At 56.4% G+C, this 18712-nt stretch overlaps 2 protein-coding genes across 2 annotated transcripts; one reads left to right on the top strand and one right to left on the bottom strand.

The window, feature by feature from the left end:
- Positions 1-3083: 3083 nt before the first annotated feature.
- LGI3 (leucine-rich repeat LGI family, member 3) lies at positions 3084-11231 on the bottom strand. Its single transcript, XM_004685411.2, has 8 exons — positions 10658-11231; positions 9692-9763; positions 8860-8931; positions 8507-8578; positions 8338-8409; positions 7586-7755; positions 7293-7457; positions 3084-5166 (listed from the first exon to the last, which is right to left on the bottom strand). The coding sequence occupies exons 1-8, from the start codon at positions 10861-10863 to the stop codon at positions 4349-4351; spliced, it is 1647 nt and encodes a 548-aa protein (XP_004685468.1). The 5' UTR covers positions 10864-11231; the 3' UTR covers positions 3084-4348.
- A 4894-nt stretch (positions 11232-16125) lies between these two features.
- SFTPC (surfactant protein C) lies at positions 16126-18409 on the top strand. Its single transcript, XM_004685410.2, has 6 exons — positions 16126-16167; positions 16868-17026; positions 17238-17360; positions 17615-17725; positions 18031-18178; positions 18333-18409. The coding sequence occupies exons 1-5, from the start codon at positions 16126-16128 to the stop codon at positions 18166-18168; spliced, it is 573 nt and encodes a 190-aa protein (XP_004685467.1). The 3' UTR covers positions 18169-18178; positions 18333-18409.
- Positions 18410-18712: the final 303 nt, after the last annotated feature.

The raw sequence follows: 18712 nt of genomic DNA, 5'->3' as shown, positions 1-18712 counted from the left end.
CGGATTCCCCGGGGCCCGAACGCAAATGGGCGCCTGGCTGAAAGCTTGAGGGTGGGAAGCTGCTGCAAGAAGGTGGGACGGAGAAGGAGACAGAGAAAATTTGGGCTGCAGGGTTTTCGCGGCTCTTCACTGACATCCTCCTTGTTGCCTTGCTTTTCCTTTCTGTAAAATGGGAACCGGGCTTGAGATGGGAGGTCTCCTCCCTCCAGGCGCAGGCAAGAGCGGCAAGGAGGTTTACGGAGCGCCCCCATATCCCGTTTTATATCACTGATCAGCAGATCAGTTGGGGCCTCAAAGATCCTGAGTTGACTTGGAAGAAGTGCGGAGAAAGTGGGGAGAGGGAATCCGAGGGACCCCCTCCCACCCACCCTGGAGAGTAGGCTTCACTTTTGACGGATTTGGGAATAACTTTCCTGAGCTCCATGCCTGGGCAGGCTGGCCCTGAGCACTTGAGAGCTTCTGGGCAGAACCCCCAGCGTCCTATGCTTTCTTCCCCCCCCCCCCACTTGCTCCTGTGAGTGGAGAAATACAAATATCCCTGAAGGGGGTGGGGGGAAACAACAAATATCCCTGAGAGCTTAATAATATCAACAGTTGCCATTTGTAGTGAATTTTATGAGCAGGGTCTTGATCTTTACAGAGATCCTTTTGTACCAGTAAGGAAATATGCAGGGTGATGAAAGATATCTTGCAGAATGTCACCTGTTTGTTGCTGGATGGTGGAGAAGGTCTCCTTGAGTCAGCCTTCTGAGGGTGCCTTGGAAGGGAGACAGGCAGGAGAAGCTCCTCTGGGGGAGAGGTGTATACCTGGAGACTACAGAGAAGGCAAGCTTGCTGCTTCTATGGCTTTCCATGTGGGGCTTCATTCTTTGCACATTTGCTTACAGCCTCATTCCTTTGGAGATGGAGGGTACAGTGCACCTGTCCCAAGGGTCCCTCCTCCCTCACAGGCCTGGTTAAGAGGGACATCATTGCTGTCCAGAGCTGTGGGAGCGGGAAACTCAGGCAGTTATTACTTTTTATTAGAGCCATAGTTAGTTAACGCCCACCAGCTATCAACAGGATGGAAAGGTAATGATGGGGGCCAGGAGAGGAGGCTTCATGGGGTAAATAAACACATGTTGACTATATAGTCTTAATTATTATCATCAATTTTATTGGTATTGCTGGGTGTGAGAGCCAGTAGTGAAACTGCCCTACAGGAGAAACTCCCCGGAGGCCTAATGCTTCCCTCTCCCCTCCTCACCGCCTCCTCAAACTGGGCTGCCTCCCACCCTAATGGGAAGAACAAGAAAGACCAAGACTAGGATCCCTCAGGCAGGTCCAGTCACCTTCCCTTCCTGGACACAGACCTTGTAATTGAGATGAGAAGAATCCTTGTCTTCTCTGAGCAGAAGGATGTGACTGATTCAGCAGGGGGCCAGCTCTGGAGGGGGCACCGAGGGGGAAGGGACGGAAGGATGCCAGGGCTGGCTGTGGACAAGTGAGCCCGTGTCCCTTGGTGCCTGCTGTGAGCCACGTCCCCCCTCCACTGACCTCAGCGTCACAGGCCTCTGGCCCCATTTGCTGCGGAAGAGCTCGTGTGAGTTCACTCTAAGACCTCCCACTGCGACCTTCCTCAAGTGGAGAATGCAGTTCCCAGTGACTGTTCCCCTTGGGAAATCTAAGGGACGGGATGTCAGAGGTCTGTTTGCCAAGAGTGGGGCTCAGCACAGAGCGGCTTGAGGTGGGCAGCTGAGGGGTGTTACCTCCTCGTTTCTGCCACAGTGAGTGGACTCTGCCTCTCACGGCCTTTGGTCTTGAGCTGTTGACACAGTCACCCAGTAATACGAGGTTGCCAGGCAGTTCCCTAGACACGCGGGTGGCCCCCAGGGTAGGTGACCAGACTGGCCTGCAGTGCACTCCATTCCCAAGTGCAGAAAGCGGGGTATGCAGGGAAAGAAATGGCTCTGACCCTGGGAGAAGACCTGGGGGAGCAGAAGGCAGAGTGATGTTTATCTTTCTTCTGGGCAACAGAGTGCCAACGTGTCAGGGAGATTTAACCCGCTCACCCTGGCAACCTGTCCCTGGCATGTCACGAGGGCCCGTTTGCTACTGAAACTTGGGCCAGGCATCTCGAGGGCAGTATGGCAGAGTGACCCACGGGGCATCTGCTAAGCCAAGGGCACAGGAGATGCTTTGAGGAGGTGGAGACCCAGACCTCAGTGGGTTGTGGTGGGTGGTGGGCACCAGGTTGGCTGGGCATCTGAGGCTACAGATGCTCAGATTCAGGGGCTCTGAGACCAAGAAAGGGTTTAGAATCTCTTGTTCACAGCAGCCAGTCAAAGCTCAGCCCTCTCTGCTCCTCTCCCACAAAGTAGCCCACTGTGAGCACCTCTGTGTCATGCGGTCCTCAGCAGAAATCAGTTCTGTGCCAGACACACTATTCATTCCAAAGGCCTTCCGTATACGCATGTCATATTAGAGCCTGAAATCTCACAGTAACCCTGTTGGTAAGTACAAGGATTATCCACATTTTACGGGTGAGGAAACTCAGACACAAATGGACTAAGTGACATGATTGCAGTCTCCCTTTCAGAAAATGGCTGAATCCAGATTTGACAGAAGAGGTATTATTATCAGCTTGACAGAAGGAGGGAGACGCTGAGGCTTCGGAAAGTCAGGGGACTTGTTTGAAATCTCATACTGAGGACGGAGGGTGCAGCAATAGCAGACACTTGCCCTGCAGTGGGGTGGGGGAGGAAGCGGAGAGGGACTTGCCTCTGGTCTGTTCAGCTGGAACTGGCCTGACAGAGACAGACTCAGGGGACCTAAGACTGATCTCCAGGAAGGAGAACCTGGGCCATGAGTCAGCCCCAGGTGGTGCAGCCCAGTCACACTTGCCCTGCACCTGCCACCTGCGTGTCGTCACCGTGAACTTCTCACCCCAGCACAGCTGACCTTGGGGTGCCTACTCACACCTTACTCCTCAGTGGAAAGGGAGCCAGGAGAAAGAGCCTGAAGCTGGCACCAGACCCTGTGAGCAGCAAGGACGGATCACATAGTCCCGGCTCCACTTTTCATAAAACATCTGCCACTGATCATCACCTGAGAGCCTGCAAACAGGGCAGGAACTTTTATTTGAAGCAAGTAAGTCTCAGCATTGTGCCCCCCCCTCCACCACCACCAAGGGTCCCTTGTGTTCTGCCCTGAGACCCTCTCAGGCAGCCTGGGCCCAGGAAAGAGCCTCCCTGCCCACTGCTGTTCACTAGCCTCGCACCCCAGTGCTGGCTGTTGTCGCACACAGCAGAGGGCAGCAGAAGTCCGGCTCCCAGGGGCTCCTCCTGCACACCCCTCCTCCGTGGGCTTGTACTGGAAGACCGTGATCCTGGCCTGTGCCTCTGTGCATTGAGGAGGTGTCAGGGCCCCCAAGATCCTCTCCAGTCCACTTGCCCAGGTGCTTGCAGGACCCCCGGCTTGACCAGTTCTTGGACCCACCCAGAGAGCCAGACCAGTTCACAGCCCCCACCCTGAAGGCTGGCTGAACCATGGGGTAGCCTCAGAGGCAGTCTGGGGCAGCAACTGCAGCAGGAAAAGAAAAACCAAGAGGCTTTTGCTTGAGTGGGCTCCTGTCCACAGCTGAGCTGGATCCAGGATCAAAGAAGGAAATTGCAATGAGAACGAGACAGCTCTAGGAAGAAGCCAGGGTCTGCTGGGACTGTCGTCACTGCTTTGGGCAGAAGAGTTTGCCCCAGGAGGTCAAGCTGGTGGCCCATTCCCATCCTTATCAGCTGCAGGGGGGACACACTAGGGTAGCAGAGGAGGCCCTGTGGGGGAGGGGAGGGGCCCCCAGGCAGCTGAACCCGCATGTGTGCACGTGGAAATGGGGGTGAGACAGTGGTGTGAGCATGTGCCCACCAGCATCCACGTGTGCATGCAGAAGGAGCACGGCCTGAGCAGGTAGAGACACCTGGAGCACCAACAGGAGAGACCAGGGTCAGAAAGAGAAGTCAAGGTACAGGCGGGGAGCTTCAGTGTCCCTTGCCCTACACCCCTCCCTAGAGCCAGAGTATTCCAAGTCAGCAGAGCAAGGTGGGGAGGTGCTTACAGACAGGTACGGGTTGACGGGTGTCTACATCTAGGAGGGGCCCCGGAGCTGGGTTGCCAGGTATGTAGACAAGTGTTCATGCTGATTACAATGCTAAGAACCTGGGCTAGTCCACGGTGCGTGCCTGTGCCCACGGAGGTGCGCGTGAGGCCCAGGTGCAGGCTGGCTATGTGTGTCTTCACACGGGCACACGTGCTGCTCACACCCAGGCTCCCACCCGGCTTCCTCCGCAGCCCGCAGAACCCAGCGGCCTCGGCAGCCCTAGGCACTGAGATCCACCACCACGTGTCGGTACACGAGTGTCTGCCCCTTGAAGCTGGGTGCCAGGAGCAGCTGGGCATCCCCAGCGGGCATGTAGCAGAAAGCCCGAGGCGCCTGCACGGCCAGCTCCTGGAACCGGACAAACTTCTGTCGCCCCTCGTCCCACTGGTAGATCTGCGTGAAGGAGAAGTCGCTGCCCAGTGCCAGGTAGCGGTGGGCACCCACGAGGAAGGGCTGTAGGGCCAGGGAGCCCCGGGAGGGCAGGGCCTGCACCTCGGAGAAGCGGGCGCCCTCCCAGCGCAGGATCTTGGAGTCGCCGATGTAGCGACTGAGGCACAGGTAGCTGTCTCTACCGGCACGGAAATGTTTCACAGCCTGTGCGTCAGGCACCTGCGTCACCTCGCCCTGGGCCACAAACTGCTTCTGGGAGCGACTCCATTGATAGATGACCGGCGCCTGGGAACTGCTGGACACAATCAGCCGCGGCTTGCCCTCCCCATCCACAAACTCCAGGTCGGTGTCACGGTGCCAGGGGTGCAGTGCCTGGTGGGAGTAAAAGCCATTCTGGTGCCAGCGGTAGAGGCTGGTGGCGCCTGCCTTAGAACTGTCAGCCACAGCAAAATACCAGTCGCCTTCGATGCGGAAGGCCTCGAGGTCGTTGGGCTTGCGCACACGCTGGGGGTCGATGTCCTGCAGCTTGGTGAAGCGCGTGGTGTTGGGGTCCCAGTGGTAAATGTAAGAGCCGCCAAAGAGCTGGGCCACAACAACGTACAGCTGACTGTCCACCACCATCGGCTTGCAGTGCACCGCGGAGGGAGCTGTCGGGACGGACGGGGACAGCGTGAACTCCTGTCCCCTGCCGCAGGAAGGGGGTCAGGCCCGTCTCACCCCCGGCCAGGACCAAGGCTCCCTGCTACAGATCCCCATCTCCTCCGAAGTGCCTGTCATGCTCAATGCTTTCTCACAGCGTCACAGCTAATATCAGCACCCCCCTCCTGCCACCCTGCTCTCCAGCTTCAAGAATAAGCTGGTATTGAGCACAAAATAGGTGTCCCCAACAGTGACCCATGGACTCCGGGGTTGTCAGAAAAGTCATGAGGCATTTTTTGTTTTCTGTGCAAAAGTGGCTCATGATTTTTCCTACAACCCATTATTATGTTCCTGACTTTTTATTATTATGTGCTGTCACAGTACTAAGTGTAAACACATTGCTTCGATGAATCGTGCTGAAAAGGATCTAGTGTTTTTCTATTCTGGACACAGAGAAACTGAGGCTCGTGATCTGAGTTACTTGCCCAGAGCTACCCCAGAGCGAGCAAGTGGCCCAGCAGGGGAGGGTGGAAGAGATTGAGCTTTTCCACAGGTAGCTGATGGGACTTAGGTGTGCAAAATGACACCTGGGTGTTTGGGTGTGTGAATGTGAAAACCGCACCCAAGAGCTCCCCCTGATGAAAGGGCTTCTGTGTATGAGAGTCTGCACAGGTCTGCCTGGACTCGCAACCCAAAGCAGATGGGGCCACACATCTTACCGGACCTGGGGTCTCCAGCTGCCACCTCTCCTCTCCTGGGCAGCCCTGCTTCACCCCCGCTCCTCCTCCTGGGACCACACCTTCACTCCCAGGTAAGTGGACCTGAGCCTGCCCTGCCCATATGTTGAGGTCCCCAGCTCCGAAGCTGCCTCTCAGACGCCCCCCTCTTTCCTGCATGAGCACTTCAAACCCTGGTGGGTCAAAACGGACCTCCATGTCTACCTCCAGGCCCCAGGTATCCCTCCTCCTGCGCTGTCAATTTTAATTTGTGTTTTCACCCAGCTGCCCCTCCCCAACTCCATCCGCTCCCTCGTTCACCCATGGCTGATCAGCCCCCAAGTCCTGTTAAACCTCCTTTCTGTTTTCTAGTATAATTTGTGTAAACGTCGTGTCATTTCTTCCTTTAGCCAAGACAGGAGAGGTCTGCTGCACCATGTGGGTCACCTCCCCGGTGGGGGACCCAACTCATGATGCAGTGGCTGCAGGTAGCGTCATAGTGCTGTGCTTAACCCCTTGTGCCACCGGGGAGGCCCAAGATTTTCTATAATAACTTCAAGTTCTTTCATAGGTATCAGTCAGCTTAAATTTCCTGTTTCCTCTTGTGTCAGGGCGGGCCTCCTTTCCAGACAGATCCCTCCATGTTCCTACTGCCTCAGTGCAGGCTCCGACAGACCCCCCCAGCTTGGCTGCCCGTGTCTCGCCCAGGCCTGGACATCGTTCCCACTGAACAAAAACTCACGGAGACTTTTCTAAAACACAGACTGGGTCCCCTCACACACTCTGCACAGCGCCTCTCAGTGTCCTGGGCTTCCTCTCTCTTTGGTCTTGCGGCCACTCTCCACCTTGAACTTTATGTTGTCGTCGGACAATGCATATGCACACAGGTGCGTGACTGACACACTAATCTGTTGCACAGCTCCTTGACACCGTTCGCGCTATTCCTCCTGCTAGAACACCCTTCTCACATTTTTTTCCTCCAAGTTAAGTCTCCCTCAGCCTCTAAGGCTCAGTTCAGACTCTGTGGATTCCAAAGCGCGCTCACCGGCCACCCTATTTCCCCCTCCTTCGTTCACTATTTCCATCACTTCCGTCAGCCAGAGAACTGGACATCACCTCTGACTTCTTCCTCTCCCTGAGCCCTCAAGATTCAGTGCAGACACGCCCTTCACCAGGAAGCCTTCCTTGATTGCCCGAGTAGGTCTTCCCTTTGTGTCCTCAAAGCTTCGTGTTCACATTGCCCTCCCAGCACCTATTTTGTGGGTGTCATCTGTGGCTATGTCCGCCGCCTTTCAAAGACTGGAAAGCCCATGTCTCATCTATCCTTCTACCTATAGAGACACACAGAGTGGCTCAATGGGGCTCGTTGCACCCCCAGCCCCCGACCAGGGCCTCACCGTCAGGTGGGGTGCAGGTACCTGGGATCCGATCATAGTCTCGAAGCTGCCGTTCCACATAGTCCCACTTGAGGACAGTGCAGGCGCTGGCACCTGGCTGGGCCAGAGCCAGGTAGAGGTCGCTGGAGTAAAGGAAAGTGTCCGCCGACACGGCTGGGAAGGCCAGGGTCTGGTACAGCACGAAGTCTGCAAGGCCAAGAGTGTGTGTGGGGAGGAGAAAGGCCAGAGCTCTCCGGCTGCTAATGCTCAGCTTCTGAGGTTGAGGGTTCAGGGTGTGGGGGTTCAGGCCTAGCCCGAGGCCGGGCGCCTCCTACCCGTGGTGATGCAGTCGAACTCCCGCAGCGGCAAATCTTGCACCTTGTGCTCTTGGAAGCGGGGTGGGCTGGCACAGTAAATGGGGGCCACCGTGGTGTTGGTGTGTGCCAGCCATTCCACCAGCCACTTTACCTTGCAGTCACAGTTGAGCGAGTTGCCTCGCAAGTCCCTGGATCATGAGTGATAGAGGGTACCGGGAGGAAGAGGGGCCCAGTGCCCCTGCCCAGCCCCATCCCCAAGCCCCTACCCCGGCCCGCTGGGCTTGCAGAATAAGTGTGGTCAGGGCTGCTGCCTGCTCACACAGCATCTTTGTGGGTAGAGGCGGCCCTGGGGACACAGGCCTGGCAGGATCATGGACGCCGAGTTCCAGGCCCCTTGGCCAGGCGCCTTTTGCACTGCATAACCTGCCCATCTGCATGCTGCGTTCTGCTCTGGCCAAAGCTTCCCCCGCACGGGGCTTTACTTTTCTTGCATAAACACCCAGGACTAGGTCTCTACTACAGCAATACATGTAGATTCAACTCAAACACATGTATTTTATAGTAAATACATGTTGAAAAAAATATATATAATATGTTGGCCATTTTTAGAGGGTCCACAAATGCCTCGAGGAGCCCCCGCTTGAAAAAGGACCAATCTTGGAGTCCCCCAAACCCAAGCCTTCCAAGCCTCTCAAGACCCTGCTTTGTCTCAATTCCGGCTCCCACCACACTCATGCCCCTTTGTCTAAAGAGGTGGCCCCAGGTCTTACAAGTCACTCAGGATGTCCAGGGGCCGGAAGATGTCTCTAGGCAGGGTCTGCAGGTTATTGTTGGCCAGCGAGCTGCAAGAGAGATGCCCAGGTCACCTGAAGGTGGTGACTGAGGACAAAGGCCAGCGATGGGCTGTGCTCTAGGATGCCATGTTTAGGATATACTCACAGGTGTGTCAGAGACTTCAGCCCCCTGAAGGTAAACTTGGACAGTGCCCAAATGTCATTGTTCTCAATGAAGCTGGAGAAAACAAGAACTTGTCTCAGCTACCACTAGGCCCTGGCCCCCAGCAGCTACTTCCCACAGCCCATGGCCCTGAGCAGTTCCAGCCCAAGTCTGGTGACACTGAGCCCACAGTGACAGGGCGCCCAGGGGGGTGGCTAGGCAGGGGGGTGCATGGAATGACGCTCTGCTGGGCCCTCATGCCCCAGCCTCACTCATCCAACTGCCCCTCCCAGCCCACCGGGCCCTGGCTCAGGCCCCTCCTCCCTCCTGTTCCGTTCCCTTTCCTGCCCACACACAGGTACTGCAGGTGCGACAATCCCGTGAAGGCGTTGTCTCCAATCAGCGTAAACTTGTTGGAGTTGAGCAACCTGTGGAGGCAAAGATGGAATTAGACCTTCCAGGGTGTGCCCACTGCCTTACCCCTGGGATTCTGGGCTGCCCTCCCTCCCTAGCTCAGGACCCCAGCAGGGAGCCCCAGGTCAGGCAGGTGCCTGCCCATTCCAGTCCCAGAAGCCCCCAGGGTCCTGTTTGCTCCCATGTTAAGGAGTTAGGGAGCAGACTGTCCTGCCAAGCTGGGTCTTTCCCTACAGTGCACCCCTCTCCTTTTCCCCTCCCTGACACAAGGTCAGTGCTGCCTTTGAGAATAGCCCACAGTGAGAGGAGCTGGACTAACCAAAGTGTCCTCTGTCCCGTGCCTCAGTCTTCATACTCAAACAGCCCTTTTTAGAATTCTAGACCCTCCTGTCTCCCTTCCCTTTCAGCTCCACCCCCTTTCTTCAAAGCCTGATATGTGGGGTACCTGTCTCTGAGATGACCCTTCCCTTGACAGTGTCTACTCTGCAGTGCCTAAGTTACTGCACCCAGTTTCTTTGGGTCTCCTTCGAGGCAAATCTATTCCTAACCGAGTGCCAAAGACCCTCTTCTAGGCTTTTGCAAAGAAGACCCCTCTTTTCCCCAAATGCTGCTCTATGGTCATGCTGACTGCAGCTGCTCCACGGTGTGACTGTCCCATTGGCGTGGCAGAAAGGGACGCCTGCATCCCAACCTCCAGAGGTGGCCTCAGTTGCTCCCCCCCCAGGCCAAACTCCTCTCCCGCCCCTCCCGCCCTCCTGTGAGGGTGGCCCATACAAGAACTGCAGCAGTGGCAGGTGGGCGAAGGCTCCGTCCTGGATCTCTGAGAAGGCAGCGTTCACCAGCGTCCTGCAGGGGATACCCAAGTCAGCTCCGTGGGGAGTATGCAGGGTCAGCACTAGAGGCGCACGAGGTGGACAGGGCTGTGGCATCATTGCTCACTTGCCCTGGAAGCTGGAAACCCCTCCCCCCATTGGAGCTCCTGGGCCCTCACAGGGAGCAGCCTTTCCCCTCCCCCAACCTCACTACCTCCCTTCATCATCCAGCTCCTCTGATCTCCCAGAGCACTGATGGCCCCAGGCCCACTTCCCCCCTCAGCCAAAAGAAGTTTCCATTACCTACACCATGAGCCAAACACCCACAGGGTGCTGGGTGCTGAGAGGAGTGGAGCACTAGAAGGGTGTGTGTGTGTGTGTGTGGAATTAGCACCCTGTTCTCAAGGACCACACAACCCATCTCATCCCTGAGATCATTTCCTGCAAGTGACAGGCTGGCTGGCCCCAATGCAGAGGGCTGGCAAGACCAGGGGCAGGCACTGCCCCATGCCAGGGTGCTGTGTGGGTGTATGTCACTGCCCCTCCCCCCCTGCGGCCCTCCCTCCCATCACAAGGAGCCTTTCTGCCCTTGATGTGACATCACAGGCAGGGATCCACATGCTGGGGTAAACAACCCCCCTGCCCCCATCCAGAGGCCCGCACACAGTAGGTCTCATTGATGCTGCCGCTGATGATTCATTCTTGGCTATGAACTCCTCTTTCCCCAGCCATGGCTGCTGAGCCTGCATGAATGCAGAGCTCCCTTCCTGGCTGACACGCGGAATCTCCCGTTCTGAGGGTTGCCTGGAGAGTGCCTGGTCCCCATACTCTGAAAGGGGAAGCAGGGGTTCTTCCCACCCACTCCCACAGAGTGCCCTCCTACTTTCCACCCCTCCCCCCACCCCCCAGGCCAGGGCTGGGCACTCACAGAGAGATGACCTCCGAGGGCAGGTTCCTGGGCACCGCCTTAGAGTCCACACAGAAGGCGGTATCCCTGGTGCAGGAGCAGCTGGGTGGGCACGGGGGCGTCTTGGGAGGCCTCTTGGCACTGACTTGCAGCATTAAGCAGAAGCTCAGCATGGACAGCGCCAGCAGCCAGGGCCCAGAGCCGCGCCTGGCCCGCAGTGCCACCATGCTGCCTGCAAGCTCTCCCTGCCCCACCAGCCACGACCAACCGACCCCTGCCCCAACGCTCTCTGCCACCCCCTGCGGGTCGGCACCCCGGGCTAGGCTGCTGCTTGCTGCAGCAGCTAGGGCCCCGCTGCAGAGAGGCTGCAGAGAGCGGACTCCTCAGCCCTCAGGCGCCGGCTGCTGTCCCCTCCCCTGCTCGCTCGCTCCCGCGAGCCGGCTCAGAGATGCGCGGAGCCCTACTGGAGGGCTGACCCGGCTGGGGTGGACGCGGACTGCGGCGCGGGCCGGCGGCGGGGGCGCGCAGCAGAGGGGGGAGCCCCAGGCTGCGAACAGTCAAACAAAGGCGCACTTGCGGCCCTGGCTGCTGTCTGCCCCCCGCAGTCTCTGGGGCCGTCTGTCTGTGTGCTGACACCCAGGCGTCCATGCGGGTGCATGTGAGCAAGGTAGACCTGAGCGCCCCATGGTGACGTGTGTGTGTGTGTGTGTGTGTGTGTGTGTGCGCGCGCGCGCGCGTGCACGTGGGCACGTGTGTGCCCCGCTAGGCACCAGCTCATGAACATATCGGGGGGCACTTTTGTGCCTTCGTGTGTGTATGTGTGTGTGTGTGTGTGTGTTTCTTGGCCCCCAGGGCAGAGTTCATAGGTAAGTGACGTGTGTGTCTGTGTTCACATGTGCACAGCAGGTGTCTTTATGTCTGTGTGAGCTGAAAGGAATGTCACTGAAGCTCGAGTGGGAACTGTGCTGTTCTGGAACATTTTTTACTACATACCACTTGGCTGTTGGAACTAGGAAGAGCCTTGGACATTTTCCAGTCCTGCCCTCTGTCTAAAAATGAGGAAACTGAGGCCCCACCCAAGAGGACAGCAGCTAAGCTTGCTAACCATCTACTCTGTGCTGTGTCCATCGTCCCATCCTCCCAGCCTAGGAGGAAAACAAACGTGCAAGGCTGGTGTTTAAAACCAATTTGCCCAACCTGGACGTCAACATCAGGGGTTTCCCCAGGGTGATGGGGGCCCATCTGCCTTGACAACTTTTCAGGGTATCATGAAATCAAAATAATTTTCTTAGTAATAGTAAAACATTTTCTCTTTTCACTTCCAGGCTCATGCAAAATACCTGAAAATTTCCAGAAACTATATGATATATTATCTAGTAAGCCAGAATAGAGATTTGCAAAAATGTAAAATAACAACACTCTTCTATTTTTTTGCTTTGTTTTCTTTTAAAAGTGTGCTATTTGTGTCATAATGGGTTAATTATAATGGGCTATTTTAAATAAATATCTTTAGACTTTCAAAATGATAAACAGCACTAGATATGAGCCACTAATAGTTCTTTAGGGTCCTCAATACCTTTAAGAGTCCTGAAGCCCAAAAGTTGGAGAACTCCCTCTCTGTTTGCATAGGGGTGAAGACGGCATATGTAGCTATCCTCACTGCAGCAGGAGTTAGAGCCCACCATCACCAGCAGTAAATTTCAGTAGATCTGCCTATTCGGCTCCCCAACTCTGTCTCCATTGAACCCTCTCACCCCACCCCCTTACTCTGGCCCAGTCCTTGTATTCCTAAATAAGTAAATCTTTAAAAAAAAAAAAAGTTCAAGAACTCCATTCTATGTTGCCTCCCTGGGCTCAGTATGTGACTGTCCGGAGAGTTCACAGGCACAGGACAAGAGGAGCCTACAGTCGGGGACTGGGCTCCCAGTTCAGTGCTCTTTCCACATCAGTCCAGGGAACTGAGATCACTGGGTTTAAGATGCCACCCTAGGCTCTCCCTGGTGGCACAGTGGGTTAAAGCACAGCACTGCAAGCTAGCAGCCATTCAGTGTGAGTTTGATCCTCAGCCCCAGAGGTGACCCACATGGCACAGTACACTGCCCCCACCCCCCAGCAATGTACTTTGTCAACCTGCCTGTTCTGCTCCCCACTCATGTCTGGTGAGTCCTTCCCCCACCACCTCTGGCCTGGACCCCCGTTCTGTATGCATAAATAAATAAACCTTAAAAAAAAAAGCCACCCCAGCTGTTCCCAGCCTCTGTCAGCAAGGGATTCTCTGATCAGAGCTTAAGTCCGTGTTCCCCAGCCAGGGATGCCCCTTGGACACCCACTAACCACTCCACCCATCCAGCTGCCTGTGCTGCCCTCCCCCTGCTAGTTTGTGGAAGAGAAGCAACAGGGGTGGAGGGTGACCAGGGCAGCTGGACAGCCGTCCCCACCCGTCCCTGGCACGGTTCTGCTCAGCACACAAAGGGCAGCGTGAAGCTCGTCCCATCCCCTGCAGCTGAGGGACTAGAAGGAGAAAGGGGGGGGGGAGGCACACGTGGCAGGGGTGGTGACCCTGGGGGCTCCATCCCTCCTTCCCAGAGGGGGTTAAGTCAGAGGCAGACAAAAGGGGCGAGCCTGGGTCCTATTCTTCACTGGTGGAAAGGGGTGCCCTGGAGGGTGAAGCGGGAGATGCTTGTCATCGCATTCACACGGGCGTGTCACTGGCTCCCCACAACAGCTTGGGGAGCGCAGAGCACAGCAGCTAGTCCCATTTCACAGATGAGCAGTCTGGGGACAGGCTGTAATTGCATGTTGGCTGCATGCATGCTCACGCCCTGGTGTAATGAAGCCTTAGGAAATCACAGTCCCTGGCCAGTCCCAGAGTGGGCTGCTGGTCAGGGAAGAGATGGCCACAGAAAGCACCTGTGTAGCGGATGAGAAAGCAGAGCTGCGTGGCAGGTGAACGTGCGGCTGGCAGTTTTCAAAGAACGAGCAGCATGGGCTGGGGTGTAAGGTGACAGAAAAGGTTCTTGGTTCTTGCCTGGCGCTTTAGGTGGGGCTGAGTCAGGGGCATGGGAGGGCACTGAGGTGTGATCTCCATGAGAGGGAAATGGCCTAAGTAAAAGCCAAGGGTGAGAAGGCTGTGCAGAGGGCTGGGGTGAGGACAGGGACAAGGTGACAGCTCTGGGCCCAACTGGCAGTCCCTCCCGCCTCCCTCCCTCTTTCTCCAAGGTTCCTAAGACCCTGACCAGGTTGGTGCCAAATGAAACTTGAGGCTGCCCTTCCTCCCCCAACCTTCAAACTGCTAAAAATTTAAATTTAAAAAAGAAAGGAAAAAAGGCATAAAGTTGGTGAGAACTGTGGCCTCTGCACAGAAGGCTGATAGTGCACAAACGCAGAGGCCCCCTCCAACACTGGTGTTGACAGCAAGCCCCGCTCACAGTCTGCTCGGAACAACCCCCACAGCTGGACGCTGTCCCCCCAGATGCCCACAGAGACCCTGACATACTCTAAAGTTCTCCTTGGTTCTCCCACTGGCCTGCAGCCCACCTGGCTCAGGCCCAGCATCCCAGAGTCAGCCAGTCAATCCCAGCGTTGCCAGGACAACAGGGGGTGTGAGTGGGGCCCTGGGGACCGGCACTGCAGGGGGGTTGTCTGCTACATCTGGCACCTGCACAGAGCTGAGGCTGCTCACAGCTGAGAAGAGGAGTCCACCCCCCAGGGAGCCCTGTCCCCTCTGCGGAGCCTCCCAGGGCACTTGCTGCTCCACTTAGGTAAATATTTAAAGAGGCAGTTGGGGGGTGAACGGGTGGTGGGAGCAAACACTTCCTTCCCTCTCTACTTCCCTGAGCTTCTCAGGGGGCACTCAGCTCAGATGCTGGGCTGTTATGCAGCCTGGAGGCTGAGGGCCCTCCATCTGGGTAAGAGGACCTCATGGGCCCAGGGGAGGCTGCCAGGGCTGGAGAGTTAGGGGCAGCTCCTTGTTGAAGTTATGAAGGACTAGCCCCCTCCTCCCCGACACACACACACACACACACACACACACACACACACACACGTCAGGAAATGGGATGAAGTGTTGAACCATAAGGAGCATAAGAGACTCAACCTAAGAGAAAAGTGGGCTGCAAGGTGATGATTTACATGCTCATGAAGGTTTAGAGGGGACAGCCTGTGGGGACACCTGGCCCAGCCCATGGAAGGAGCCCAAGATGAAGGTTGGGTTTAGCATAACAAAGCAACAGAGGATAAAAAAAAGAGGGCAGAGGAGGGCACAAGGGCTGATTCACAGGCAAAGAGCTAGGGGCCTCTTTTGCCCACCCAGTGGGCAAGGCCAGGAATCTGCCCCCAAGAACCCTCAGCTCTCAGCTCTGGCAGTGGTCAGGAAGGTGGAGTCCGGGGTATGCTCAGGCCAAACAATGTGGACCCAGGGTCGTGGCTCCAATAAGTGCTGAATGTTTGCTGCGTAGGCTTAAACTTGCAGAGTATGCGGCACTGAAGGTTTCCATGTAAGCTTCTAGTCAGAGCACATCTGGGTAAACAAAGTCCCCGAGAGGCAGCACTGGATTTATGGAGCTCACAGCCACAATGATCCTACGGCAGCAGTTCCTGCCTCTGGGAGATGTCCCTTCCTGAGAAGAACAATGCTCTTAAACCAGAAGAGAAGGTTGCACAGATGAAGAAAATAGTCTAGAAGAAATGGACGCACCAAAATATGCAGCCCAGGGAAGAAATTCATCACAAAACAAATGCAAATATAAATATTGAGGGAGGAGGAGGAGGAGCCTCGAGCTTACAAACAGGCCCATAGCTAAGAAGGAAACACTACAGGTTAGTAATTAAGAATTTGGAACCCGAGGGACAGTTTTTGGAATTAGGAAAAAATGACTGGGGGCAAGTCTGAGGTTAGGTTCCAGATGTGTGGGAGGAGACGTGGGTAGAGTACTGAAGGAAAATCACCCTCCCAGAGAAGTGGCGGTTCTCAGACCCTCATGCTGCTGCCAAGCACCTCTCGGGGTCTACAGGCTCTGCTCCTCACCACCTTCCCGGGGCTCAGCACACCTATTGGAGCAACTGCTGTTGAGAGGTGTTGCTGCCCTGTTGGGTTGGACCCTTCGCTGCCTGTGGGACGCAGCCTGGCAGAAATGTAGGGAAAAGCCACCGAACTTCAGGGGCAGGTGCCAGCAAAACACTCGGGCTCGCCAAGAAGACACCTACAGTGAGGGGTGTAGATTGCCCAAGGGCAAGTTTGCTCAGCTCACCTTGCTCAGCTCTCTTGGGGGCCAAGAGGACTCATGTGCCAGGGCGGAGGGCCCTTAGGTGCTCTTGAGTTGGCTTATCAGGACCTCAGTTCTGGAGAGCCAGGAACAAACAGGCTTCAAAGCCAAGGGCTCGGCTGGCCACGGGGCCTCAGTCCTTCACCTCTGCCTCCTCTCCCTGCTGGTGCATATAAGACCCCAGTGGCACTTGGAAGTCCAGGAGGAGACAGCATTTGCAGCAAGATGGATGTGAGCAGCAAAGAGGTCTTGATGGAGAGCCCGCCGGTGAGCGTGATGGGGTGTGTCTGCGTGCATGTGTGTGTGAGTGTGCAAGAATGCACGTGTTATGTGTTAGACCCTGCCTCCTCCAGTCTCGCTAGGCTTGTTCCCTCATCCATATTCATGCACAAAGCTAGCCTGGGACTGTACTAAGTTAGGACAGGGATATCACCACTAAGACAGAGTGGAGAGCAGAGGTAGCAGTCAAATTCCAGCACAAAGGCCAGTGGAAAGGACCATAGAGAGCACTGAGTGGGGCTGTTAGGCCCTGAGCTGGCCCCAAAATGATATTTGAGCTGGTTCCAGAAGGGTAAGTAGGAGCACATCAGGTGGCAGATGAGTAGGGCATCACAGAAAGAGGGGAGAGTCTGTGTAAAGAGGTGGAGGTACAAGACAGCATGGATTTGGGGAGACCCGATAGGGAGGAGGCATGGCTGCAGTGCTGGAGGCTGGAAGAAAGAGCAGAAGAGCCCGGTGAAATGGGCCCTCTTGGGCCTCTCTAAGTAGACCTTAATTCTAGGCGTGTTAATTTTGTTGGAATCCAGGTCTAGTCCTCCAGGAAGCCTTCTCTGATAACCCCTGCTCCCCTCCAATTCAGAGCATTGCTCAGCTCCAGGAGTTTGGGAAGGGTGGCCAGCTCATCCATGGAGAAGAGTGGGCATCCCTATGACCTCACACCTGTCTTCTCTCCTCCCCGCCATGTCAGGACTACTCAGCGGCACCCCGGGGCCGGTTTGGCATCCCCTGCTGCCCCCTGCACCTGAAACGCCTTCTCATCGTGGTGGTGGTGGTCGTCCTGATCGTTGTGGTGGTTGTAGGGGCCCTGCTCATGGGGCTTCACATGAGCCAGAAGCACACTGAGATGGTGAGCAGACCTGGAATGATGGCCAGTGGGTGAGGCATGCCAGACAGAGGAGTTAGGCAGCGGGAGGAACTGGGTGGCACATTCAGCCTGGGCTTCTCCACCAGTCGCTCAGCCTCTCACACAATTTCAGTAGGGAGGACTGAGGCAGGCAGACACTCAAGGGATGAGTGGGGAGGGCGAACGCAGGCAGCACAATGCCCCCCATACCCAGGTCCTCGAGATGAGCATTGGTGGGCCGGAAGCCCAGCAACGCCTGGCCCTGAGTGAGCGCCTGGGTACCACGGCCACATTCTCCATCGGCTCCACTGGCATCGCAGTCTACGACTACCAAAGGGTGGGTATGCCTGGACCGCTCCACCCTGGGGCTCTGGGGTCAATGGCAAGAACTTGTTAGACCCACCCAGCGGTGCCACTTCATGCCAGCCATCTCCCCCACCCCCAGCCCTTTTGCCTTCCTGGGGTATGCCTGAGCCCCAGCTCCCAATATTACTCTTCTGTGCCCATCCAAGAGGGAGGGAACCCAGACGAGGGTTAAGGTGTGAGCAAGGCGAGGCCTTTCTGAATAAACTCTGGCATCCCCATGCCCAGCTCCTGATCGCCTACAAACCAGCCCCGGGAACCTACTGCTACATCATGAAGATGGCTCCGGAGAACATCCCCAGTCTTGAGGCTCTCATCAGAAAATTCCAAAACTTCCAGGTGGGTGAGGAGAAGGCTGTCTCCCTCCCAAATAACATCTGAAATGAGAGCTATTTGCCACCTGTGAAGAGCTGGTCCCCTGGTCTCTAGGTGACAGCCCCTGTCTAGACTCACCTGTACCTCACATTCCCCACAACCCCACCACTGCGCAGGCTGTTGGGCCTCAACACCAGCTAGGGTCTTCTACTCTAGCACAGGCCCCTCTTTACTGGTAAGGAAACTGAGGCTCAGAGAGACTGCCTGACCCCTAAGGCCTTGCCATGAGGGCAAAGGCTCCCAGGTTCCAAATCCAGTCTCCTTTTCAGACCAAGCCTGAAGGGCATACCTTGAAGCTAGGCCAGGAGGAGGGCAGTGACCCAAGCTCAGAGTCCTCCAGGGACCTGGCCTTCCTGGGCACCACCGTGAACACCCTGTGTGGAGAGGTGCCCCTATACTACATCTAGGATCCATCAGGTGAGTGGCGACCCCAGAGGGCTTGAGCTGTCTGGCCAGCCACCCTGTCAGCTGAGCAGACACAAGGAAGACATGGAGGCCTGTCACCTGCACTCACTGGAGGGGGCCGTTCTTCTCCCTCACCTATCAGTAATGGTGTTCCTTGGCTTCACAGGGCCCGTGGAAACCCCAAAGGAGACAGGAAAGACCGGGAGTGAAGGGTCTTTTGCAGACAGGCAGGAAGTTACCTCTGCCCAAGCCACAGGGACTGATGTGGGAGATGTGGGAGCTGAGGGGAGGATGGAGGGGTGAGGAGGGGTGGGTCTTATGGGCCAGGGACTCCTACCACAAAAGAATAAAGCAGCCTGATTGAAAGACAGTGGGTCTGCCTCTTCCTCTCTCACCCCTTCGTCCCGCGCTCGGCGGGGCCTTGCGGGAGCAAGGGGAGCTCCCACTGCGTCCCGGCGGGATGCGGGATAGGGGGCAGCAGGAGGGGACTGAGGAGCAATCTGCGGACTTCTGGCGCCCCCCAGCGGCGCCTCCCCAGAAGGGAGC

Source organism: Condylura cristata, unplaced genomic scaffold (genome assembly GCF_000260355.1).
Source record: "Condylura cristata isolate star-nosed mole 26May11 unplaced genomic scaffold, ConCri1.0 scaffold00018, whole genome shotgun sequence".
Classification (NCBI taxonomy): domain Eukaryota; kingdom Metazoa; phylum Chordata; class Mammalia; order Eulipotyphla; family Talpidae; genus Condylura; species Condylura cristata.
The sequence above is the reverse complement of the archived record's forward strand: the minus strand, read 5'-3'. Positions and strand labels throughout refer to the sequence as shown.

Excerpts from the sequence above, each read along its gene's own strand:
- SFTPC (XM_004685410.2), top strand. The coding sequence starts at position 16,126 with ATGGATGTGAGCAGCAAAGAGGTCTTGATGGAGAGCCCGCCG. Across the intron at positions 17,027-17,237 it reads GCCAGAAGCACACTGAGATG|GTCCTCGAGATGAGCATTGG; the intron begins GTGAGCAGACCT and ends CCCCATACCCAG. Across the intron at positions 17,361-17,614 it reads CAGTCTACGACTACCAAAGG|CTCCTGATCGCCTACAAACC; the intron begins GTGGGTATGCCT and ends CCCCATGCCCAG.
- LGI3 (XM_004685411.2), bottom strand. The coding sequence starts at position 10,863 with ATGGTGGCACTGCGGGCCAGGCGCGGCTCTGGGCCCTGGCTGCTGGCG. Across the intron at positions 8,932-9,691 it reads CTGCCACTGCTGCAGTTCTT|GTTGCTCAACTCCAACAAGT; the intron begins GTATGGGCCACC and ends TTGCCTCCACAG. Across the intron at positions 7,458-7,585 it reads GTTCGACTGCATCACCACGG|ACTTCGTGCTGTACCAGACC; the intron begins GTAGGAGGCGCC and ends TTGGCCTTGCAG.